At 35.8% G+C, this 9,811-nt stretch overlaps 2 protein-coding genes across 3 annotated transcripts; one reads left to right on the top strand and one right to left on the bottom strand.

Annotated features, from left to right (window-relative positions):
* The first annotated feature begins 1,147 nt into the window (after nucleotides 1-1,147).
* LOC121258880 (protein RGF1 INDUCIBLE TRANSCRIPTION FACTOR 1-like) lies at nucleotides 1,148-4,011 on the top strand. 2 transcript variants are annotated; one of them, XM_041160416.1, is made up of 4 exons: nucleotides 1,148-1,371; nucleotides 2,291-2,579; nucleotides 3,214-3,372; nucleotides 3,486-4,011. In XM_041160416.1, exons 2-4 carry the CDS (start codon nucleotides 2,340-2,342, stop codon nucleotides 3,732-3,734), a joined length of 648 nt encoding a protein of 215 aa, XP_041016350.1. In that variant the 5' UTR covers nucleotides 1,148-1,371; nucleotides 2,291-2,339; the 3' UTR covers nucleotides 3,735-4,011. The 2 variants fall into 2 exon arrangements, with proteins under 2 accessions (XP_041016350.1, XP_041016349.1); XM_041160415.1 differs by having other exon boundaries at nucleotides 2,314-2,579.
* A 945-nt stretch (nucleotides 4,012-4,956) lies between these two features.
* Nucleotides 4,957-9,571, bottom strand: LOC121258087 (cyclin-SDS). The gene is made up of 7 exons (XM_041159442.1): nucleotides 8,287-9,571; nucleotides 7,952-8,119; nucleotides 6,743-6,909; nucleotides 6,490-6,618; nucleotides 6,188-6,368; nucleotides 5,426-5,470; nucleotides 4,957-5,276 (listed from the first exon to the last, which is right to left on the bottom strand). Exons 1-7 carry the CDS (start codon nucleotides 9,439-9,441, stop codon nucleotides 5,247-5,249), a joined length of 1,875 nt encoding a protein of 624 aa, XP_041015376.1. The 5' UTR covers nucleotides 9,442-9,571; the 3' UTR covers nucleotides 4,957-5,246.
* Nucleotides 9,572-9,811: the final 240 nt, after the last annotated feature.

The raw sequence follows: 9,811 nt of genomic DNA on the forward strand, positions 1-9,811 counted from the left end.
ATAAATATTATTTGTATAAAATATTTTACAGCTTTTGGGAGGCTCGAAAACCATAACAACTATTTATTATGTTATAGGAAATAACTGTGGTTTTTTCCTAAAAAAATACAGTTATTGATTGAACTTTTCTCAAAAGTCACGTTTTTCATCGATCACGTGATCCGTATTTTCTTGACCATTTCTGTCAGATATCATAAAATACAAAAATATTAAAAAAAAATTCCATTGAAACAAACACGGCTTTAGTTCTCGTTACTAAAGTGTCATAATTATGTCATGCGTAATGCTTTAGGTATGGATTCGAAAATGAATTGAGATGAGTTGAGATAGGTTGTAAATAGTAATGAGATGAGTTATGAATAATAGTGAGATTTATGAGTTAAAATTGATGAATAATAATGAATAGTAGTGAGATGAGTTGAGATGAGTTGAAATGAATTGAGATGCTTTGTGAATACAAACTGGACCTAGACACTGAGAATTCACGGGCCTCCTTTTATTTTTTTTTCCTGTGAATTTATAATTTACAATTTATTGTAATATGATATTTAAAATTTCAAAAGTCTAATAAAATTGAGGACGTGAGAAAATAATAGTTAGAAAACTCATTATTTATTTTCGACTTATGATGGTTTGGATACCAAAACGGTTTCTATTTATTTTATTTCATCGTATCTAATTATTATAATTTTTTAAATATTTAAATAAAATATAATAAATAAGTTAATTTTTTTAAATTTTAAAACAAAAATAATATAAAAAATATTATATTTTATTTTCGTATTAACTCATTATCAAAACTACCCCTAAATGAAACATCATAATTAGAAAATACATGAAGCCCAAAAAATTAAAATAAATAAATAAAAAATAAAGGAAAACACCAAAAGCGAAAATCTCGGAGGAAGGAAAAGTTGGTAATAAATCATGACAAATGCAACTTTTCAACACTTCTAGGGTAATTTTTTGGGGGAAGGCCTTAATAATAATGGTCCCACACTGAACACTATCATAGAAAATATGACCCCAGAAGCATGACCATTCGATGAAATTCAATCCAAGGGTTGCAATAAATTCACCTTCCCGCCGATAGTCGGCCTCCTTCCTCTTTCTTCTATAAGTGTTGAGTACGCTGCACCCTCTGTATCATTTTTGTTTCCATTTATGCTTTTTCTTTTCCTTTTTTATTTCTTTCTTTCTTTCTTTTTTTTTTTTTTTAATTTTTTTTCACAGATTCCAATTTGCATTGTAGTTTCATCTTGCTCTTTTACAACCCCATAAAATTGTTTGAGAATTCTCATCTTTCTTTGTGATTGTGATTGCCCGTTGAAACCCAGCAATTACAGCAATTTCTGTCTGAAATCTGAAATGGTAAGATCACTCTCCTCATTCTTTGGTTATTTGTTAATGGGGTCTTAAAGTTTTTATTTTTCTCTCTCTTATTTGATGAGACTGTTCTTGATTACAAATTGCTTAGTCAATTACTCGTTCACTGTTATTGAATTCCTTTTGCTATTGATTTTTTTTTTCCTTCCCGAAAACTACTTCTTTGACAATTGATATCAATATCTAGTTTCCAAGTGCTTAAATTTACATTCTCATATTCTATGTACTGTGGTGGTGACTACAAAAATTGCATCATCTCGATTCAACTAATCTATTTTTTTTTTTTTTTTATTGGTATATTTCGATTACGTTGGGCTTTCATAAATTTTCCCACTAGGCGTTGAATCTTAGATGTTGAAGTTAGATTCCTTATGTTATAGCTGTGGATTTCTTAAAGGGTCTTGTGAATTTGACTGAGGTTTTGTGAATTTGATGACTATGAAATTACTTTACTATTCAATTCTAAATTTTAAGTCATGGACCTTGTAATGATTTAGGGTGGTTATGAGTTTTTCAAAAGGGTTTTGCTAATTTGGATTTATTTTCTCAGGTTTGATGACTAAGGTTGTGTTTGGGGGTATTCTTAGGTATTTTGTGAATAGTAGTAAAAAAGAAATGATAGAATATTGAATAGTAGTGAATAAGAGTGAAAAATAATAATAAAATAATGAATAGTAGTGAGATATTCTAAGAATACCTCTCAGTACCCAAACTAGGCCTTAAATGTAAACTTTTGGACATCATAAATTTTTTTGCCTAGTAAATGAATTATACATATATTTAAGGTACCAGATGAATCAATGATTTGCCTTATCTTGATAAAGTTTGATCATTGAATTTTGAAAGTTCTGTTGATTATATAATTCTTTAAATTTTTCGAGGGCGTATTCTGAAGTTTATGCAGCGAATGAAATGGTTGTTTTCCAGGTAGGGTGCAAGCTTTGTATAAAGAAATGAAAACAGATTGGCTTAGTACCCTTTTGCAGAGCAAATTCTTTGGTCCTTGCATTCATCATCAAGAGATTCGCAAAAATGAAGAGAATGTATTTTGCATCGATTGTAGTCTTGGGTTTTGTAGGCATTGTATGGCAGCTCATTGCTTCCACCGGCGGCTTCAAATCTGCAAATATGTCTACCATGATGTTGTCCGCCTTCACGAAATGCAGAAGCATCTTGACTGCTCTAAAATTCAGGTTTTTCTGTATTCTTATCAATCTGATGAGAATTTTATTTTTTTCCGACATTGTGGCTTTGAAATATAAATTGGATAAATCATATAGTTCATCAGGTATTAATTGGCACTGATGTGATAATAGAATTTTTGTGTTTGTTGTTTTGTTAATAAATATGAACATGCATTAATGGGTTTCTGATTGTTTTTACTCCTAAGCGGAGTTCAATTCATATTTTGGCCATTTTTATTACTTCATTGGTGTTCTTTTTCTAACTAATAAATTGATCTTTACTTCAACTAATATTGATTATATTTGATGTATCATTAGTTAAGCTCCAAAACCCCTAACCTAAATTATTTCATCTTCCACATAATCTTTACAATTAATGTTTATTTTGTTAGTTTGTGGAATGATTAACACTTTAATTCAATCACAAATTTAATCGGTCTGCTTGATTTCTCTTGTTGATGAAAAATCAGTTTTGCTGATGATTGTTCTCTTTGATTGGTCTGCCCGTTTTAGTTATGGGTGATAGCTTAAATCAGTGATCACTTGCAACTGTTTAGTAAATAGTATGTTATTTTTATTTTGTGTGTTTATGAATGAGTACATGAAAATCTACATTCAACTAATGATGACTTGATTTTGGCAGACATATAAAATCAATGGCGAGAAGGCCGTGCATCTCAATCCTCGGCCTCAATCCAAAGATACAAAACCATCAACTAAATCAAAGTTTGGTGGTACTTGTGAAGCTTGTGAGAGATATTTACAAGACCTTACTAACTGCTTCTGTTCCATTGCATGCAAGGTAGTGATCATAATCCTCCTTTCTATTTTTTTGGAATGATATGCTCTTTGCTTGAACACTTGAAAAAAGAAAAAAGTATTAGCCATTTTTATACTCTACATATATATTTTCAGGTCTCTGCAGTTTCAGTGAAGCCCAAGGATCAAAGCCATGATTTGATGATCCCCTTCCCAACTCCAGAAGCTGCTACAACTTTGGAGGAAAACTGCCATCAAGAAACAGACACGAACGAAATGGAATCGTCGATCTCAGTGGCTGATTCATCGGAGGAGATAAGGGGGGCCGGGGTAAGTTCAGCTTTGAAGCCAAGGAAGCCCCGGCACAAGAGGAAATGCATCCCTTTGAGGGCTCCTCATTTCTGATGCTTTAAACAAACCATCCCCCTCCTCTCCCACTTTCTTTCTTTTGTTCTTTTCATTCCATATATTTCTTATACAGTTTATGTTCATTTTCATTTGCCACTTTTTTTTACATTTTTTTTTTTTATATATTATCAAGGTGCTAAAACAGAAACGCTATTAAAAATTCCCCGATGTAAAATCTTTCCCGGCCTGAAGAATTTTTTTGACAGCATAAGAAAGATTGTAAAGATGAGAAAAATAGTTGCTTTCTTATTAACGAGGCATTTGGTTGATTATGTAACTCTCAGATTGGAAACTTTGTTATTTCCTAAAAGTGCTAAGGTTGCTTTGGATATTCCCCCTCCTCCCTTCACAATAAAAACAACAACTACTTCAATGTTTTCTGTTCGCACTGTGTAGGATTTGGGTGGTTGCTTCAGATATTAGATCAATATTTATCATAAGTGGGCCCTTCCCCCTCCCTTAATTATGGCAGAAATCTTTGGGTTTTCTGTTTTCATGTGAAAGTGGCAGACAAAAAATGGGACGCCAAAAGCAAAAAAAGCCGAGACTCGAGAGGTTTGCGAGTGAATGGGGATGGATGGGCAAGGATTCGGCCAGAGTCAGCAGATGAATTAGGTGCATGTTTCCTTTTTAAAATATTATTACTATATATAACATTAATACAAGTCGTTATCTGCTCTGCCCATTCTCCAGTAACACTAGACTACTTTCATATTGTCGTGAGATGGTGCATAAGAAGCAATGGGTTGTTAGCTTTTGTCAAGACGTGTTAAGTCCCACGTTGATTATACGTGTCTTGATATTATGCTAAACCACAGTATAGTGAGGGGCAGAGTAGCAATGTCCGTCTAATAATACATGGGTTTTGATGAAGGCTACTAGAACCATGGGGTTCGAGTTATCTACATACAGACGTACAGTATTGTGTAAATGTTGCGAATTTTTTTTGAAAAAGAGTGAACGTTAAAAAATTAATCTTTTATGTGAGTTCTATATTCATTTTAAAAAATAATATTTGTAATTATAAAGTGCACAAGCGTCACATATTCATTTTAAAAAAATTGAGTAAATATGAGATCCATATGAAAAAAATTATTTTTTTAATAATAAATCTCATTTTCTTTCAAAAGAAATGTCTCATGGTTGCATAATGATTGTATTAAGCATTATTCTTTAAAGTATTGTTTAAGTGTAGAACTACTTGCTTGCAGCAGGAACACATTAATAACAAATGACTTGAAAGCTTAAGAGCTTGAGAGATTGAGATACAGATGAAATTCTTAATTTCTATGCAAAGTTTATAACAGGCAGTCGTAATTTGCTTCCATTGAAGAAAGAATTTTTTTTTTTTTTTTTTTTTTTTTTTTTGTACTCCGTATTTTTCAGGTTTGAGAAAGATCACCTTGACCTTGTGCTGCTACCTTCAGCCAAGCCTTTGTTATGGCTGAAGAAAAATGTCTAAAAATAATGCTGGATGTTCCAATTCCTTCCCTGCTAGCTAGCGTGCTATCATATGTAGCTTAATAGCCACTCGAGGCTCTGTTTCAGCAAATACGGGTATCAAGACTTGAAGCTTTAGCATGCTAGTTATGACGAATAATATTACAAAATTGAAAAATTAATAAAAATAAATAAATAAGTTGTAGCATTTAACATTGCTCTAGAGCAATTTATTTCTCTCTCCATACCTCTATGCATTCATTTAAATCCTGATCTTCTGTTCTGATGTGAGTCTGCAAAAATCATATGGTGAAAATAGTAAGAATTTGGATTTTTTATTTTTATTTTTTCTGTGAGGGCACAATCTCATCACGATGAGGCCAGTTGGCACAACCCAGTGTCGGGTTTTCTGATATTTTATAGAGAACTGAAACCAGAATTGAGTAATATATCAGAACTACCGGACTATAGTAATGTAACGTAACAGCCCTTGTCATTTTTGAAGGGATAATAATATTTGTCGTCTTTTTCAACCATCTTTGAATGTTGCATCAAATGATTGACAGATAAATAAAAAATAAAAACTAATTTTTCAATCAATTAAAACTATATTAGAAGATGATAAAAAAATAAATAAATAAAACTTGAAAGGACGATTTTAGGGTGGGGGACTGCTACCCGGGGGTTGTGTACTCCACTATTTCTGAATTATGAAGTGAGATGATATGATTTTAGATGAATTAAATAAAATATTATTTTTTAATATTATAATTATTTTGAGATTTGAAAAAGTTGAATTGTTTATTATATTTTGTATGAAAATTTGATAAAATTATAATGATAAGATGAAATGAGTTGAGAGTGTTTCTATATCTATACGGGGCCTAATCTGTGAATATTTCAAGCAGTAAAACAAACCGGCTCGTCTCATTAGACGCTTAGAAGCAACTAACCTCAAGATTCGATGTAGCTAATAATGTCTTATATATTCCAAGCATAGATATATGTACCTCGATCACTCTTTGGTGGAATGCTTCTTGACTGCTCTCTAGAGAAGCCAATATGACAAGAACAGCTGCAACTGTTGATGGCCAGTAGCAAAGCTGCTCACCGGCCAAAACGACCAGCACAGCCAGGAACTTGGCCCTGTTCTCCACCTCTGCGTCAGCTTTAGAAACTTTAAGGTAGAACCTATGGTTTAAGTCGTATAAGCATTAGTAGGTAGAGGGAACATTACAAGCTGCGTTAAATGTTGAATGAGAATCTCAGACCGAACACGTCCTAAGATATAATGATGGGTATAAGGATGTACCACAAGAAGTTGTAGATGGTGGGCAAGAAACACTGGAAATTGAGGAGCTCCTGTACTAACCATTCCATGGCCACCACTTCGCATCTGCTGTACACATTGCTCCCTATGCAGAAATTATCTTCCCGCACACTACAATACCCCCATCAGAAAAATTGCAGTTAGTAAAATTCACATTTATCTGGACAACCATAGAATTTTAAGTCATTCATCTGGGCAGACGGTAGAATTCTACTAATCGTTTTAGCTTCGGAACCTGTTGTGAGGCTGATTCTCTTCAATCCTGGTGGCTAAGGTAAGACAGGCTATTCCAACAATTTGAAGGTTCCTCTCGTCTCTGAAGAATCCTTTGCTTAGGAATCGGTCTAGGAGGCTAACTCCTAGGAACATCGTCTCCTGCTGAAGCCGCTTTTCGGTAGATTGCTGCCGGTTCATACCAAAGTGCATACATTAGCAACTAGCATGTAGCACAAACAAATTAGTGACTAATGAAAAAATGTAATCGGCTCACCCGGCCACCTCCCACCTTTCCCGAATCCTAGTACCATTGAAAAACCTCTTAAATAATTAAAGAAAAACCAAAATAGAGATGACTGGTATATATGAACTCGTCCAATACTGCTATTTTGTTCAGTTATGAGTTTCTTTGGATTTTAGATCATGATAAATCTATGCTTGCAGCTTGGTGCTTGGCGCCAAAGTTAGTCATTAATTACTCTTTAGAGGAACCAACAGGGGGCATAGAAAATTCAAGAGGAAAGAAAATTGTCTTTCACATATATATTTGATGTAACAGATCAGGTTTTTCAAACCCAACACACTGTATCATCCACACTACTTGTGTATACGAAAACTCGTGAGGAAAAATCGTCCAACAAACATGTACTTAACACTGACAGCCTATACGCCATTTGGTGCTCTCCACATCCTATAGGTTCAGTTAATAAGGAAATGCTAACTAAAACTATAGTGCCACAAGATTACGTGCTACTGGCGACCCTTGCTAATGTTTAATGACCAAACTGCCCTCGGAACATTTGTCGAATCCGCTTTACGACTGTGGCACAGTCCCACAGGGTTCCGTATCAGTTGCTGGCCAGTAGAAGAAAAACAAAACTCGTTAGTTCTAACTACCTAGCGAACACTTGAGCAGTGTCCCGATGGATCAATACACGAGAAAAGTGCATACAATGGTGCATCAGTTTCCCAGCGGTATGACTTTTCACAAAATGACTTGAAGGACCAATGATACTAAAAGAAAGAAAAGAATAGAACGGTCAAATTAGAGAATATTTTGCCTCTCCCTAATTTAATCTGTGCTTTCGTTGAACGTGCTCCCACTTTGCAAGTGTACAACTATCTCGGAGCACTCTTGAGAAGTGAGAAAGCTCGCTAAAACGGAATAGATTTTGTTTCCAACTACGGGGATTGATACATGAAGAAAGACGTCTGTGGAGGCACTGACCTCAACGATCCAGCGGACCATTTGTGACCGTTGTTGGAGGACGAAATCGCCGTACTCCGTCCTGGAGCAGTACTCCTCGGCGTAGTTATGCAGAGACACTGTCCTCCTCTCTCTTTCTCTCAACGCCTTGTAACTCTCTTCGTCCGCCTCATCCTCGAACCTCATATACTAATTGAAGATTTTCGAATACAAAGTACATCAAATAAGATAATCCGTAAATGAAAATACGTTATGCTAACTTAAAAATGAAAAGACGTAATATATTCCTGTGTCTGGTTGCCGAGAAGTGAATATAAAAAAAGCAGAAACCAAAAGAAGTGCATGTGAAAGCTCACAGTTGCTTGATTTTGATGCTCATTTTCTAGGGGTGCAACACTTCCTCTGTCTAGAGAAGTTGTTGACCGCGAGAATTCCTCTCTGTACTGAAGGAGCAGGGAGAAAGTATGTGAAGAAGTTGAATCTGCCTCGGACCGCTCGGAAAATTGGCTTCCAGAATCGAATGAAGACGAAGTGTAATCGGAAAACTCCTGTTCCGAATTTTCCAGGAAAATTTCCGATTGTAGATCAGAAAACGCTGTCTCGTGACTGGAAGAATACTCGGACATGTCCTCGTACGAGAATTGTTCTGTACATGCGAGATCAGAGTCGAATTGTAAGTTCTTTTGCTTCTGATCCACCGTCGACTCCGAGTTAGGAATCATGAAATTCGCATCGAAGAGATTTCCTGAAATTTCAGAAAGGTCAAATTCCAATGCTCTGTTTACAGTTTGTTCTGTTGCTTCCTCACCTAAATTCGCCACAGAGCATGATTCGACACCAGAGCTAACCGGAACGATCTGTTTAAATTTCGACGGAATGTTCATGTTTCTGGCACTGAATATCGTATTTACATCGGAAAGTTGTCTAACACAAGAAATCTCCGATTTGGAGACCACTTCAGAGCCGTCATTTCCTTCAATCTCATTCACATTTTCACTTCCTTTTCCACTTTCGCTCTTCAACTTGGAGCTAGTCTCTCGAAAAATTGCAGCATCAGCTCCTGAACTTGACTCCACACATGACAACTCGGGCACCTCCACTTCACCACCTTTTCCTTCATTTTCCTTCCTTCTGTAACACGATCTGGTAACTCTACGAATCCGCGCATCACCAACAACCTCATTTGCACGAACTAGAACTTTAGAACCTCTAATTTCACCGAGCTGTTCTTTCCTCGAGTTCAACCTCGCATTGCTCTCCAATCCAACCGAAACCCTGCTGGAATCGCATGAAACTTCGCTTCCGAAGTAGGAGCACGAGGTAGAGTCCAGAGAAAAGGAAAAACCAGAATTCTTCAAAGGAATAGCTAATAAATCAAGAGATGAATATAGGATAGGAGAGAACTGAGATCTTCTCCGGCGAGGTAGCTCCGAACGGAGCTTCTTCTTGATGATATACGGCACGGGTTCCGCTTCGAGACGTCGCTTCGCTCGGTTCAATGTGAATCTCATTGTGAGTGGTCGTTTGAGTTTGGGTTCCTGATTGAAGTTTGGGAGAGAGTATTCGATTTAATTTGGAGATACTGATTCGGTTTTGGTGAGAGAGAGGAGGAGGGAGAGGGAGATGGAGGAGGTGTGAACGGTTATGGAAGTTGAGGGCTGCTGAGTCTTGAATCGGAGTACGGACGGGTTTTATATGATGTGGACCCACGTCAGCATGAGTTCTGTGGTCGACGTGGCCACGTACAAGTGCTGTCTTCGTAATCTTGATGGGTACCTTTGATCCAGCATTCAAAATACGTATGAATTTGAACTTTTGTGGTGTGAGGTATAAGGCGATGTCTATTTCAAAAAAAAAAAAAAAAAAAAAAGAAAGAGAGAA

Source organism: Juglans microcarpa x Juglans regia, chromosome 3S (assembly GCF_004785595.1).
Source record: "Juglans microcarpa x Juglans regia isolate MS1-56 chromosome 3S, Jm3101_v1.0, whole genome shotgun sequence".
Lineage (NCBI taxonomy): Eukaryota > Viridiplantae > Streptophyta > Magnoliopsida > Fagales > Juglandaceae > Juglans > Juglans microcarpa x Juglans regia.

Coding starts and splice junctions, on each gene's coding strand:
- LOC121258880 (XM_041160416.1), top strand. CDS start 2,340: ATGAAAACAGATTGGCTTAGTACCCTTTTGCAGAGCAAATTCTTTGGT. Junction 2,580..3,213: donor TTGACTGCTCTAAAATTCAG/GTTTTTCTGTAT, acceptor TGATTTTGGCAG/ACATATAAAATCAATGGCGA. Junction 3,373..3,485: donor TCTGTTCCATTGCATGCAAG/GTAGTGATCATA, acceptor ATATATTTTCAG/GTCTCTGCAGTTTCAGTGAA.
- LOC121258087 (XM_041159442.1), bottom strand. CDS start 9,441: ATGAGATTCACATTGAACCGAGCGAAGCGACGTCTCGAAGCGGAACCC. Junction 6,619..6,742: donor GAGAATCAGCCTCACAACAG/GTTCCGAAGCTA, acceptor GGGGTATTGTAG/TGTGCGGGAAGATAATTTCT. Junction 5,277..5,425: donor ATTTAAATGAATGCATAGAG/GTATGGAGAGAG, acceptor TTGCTGAAACAG/AGCCTCGAGTGGCTATTAAG.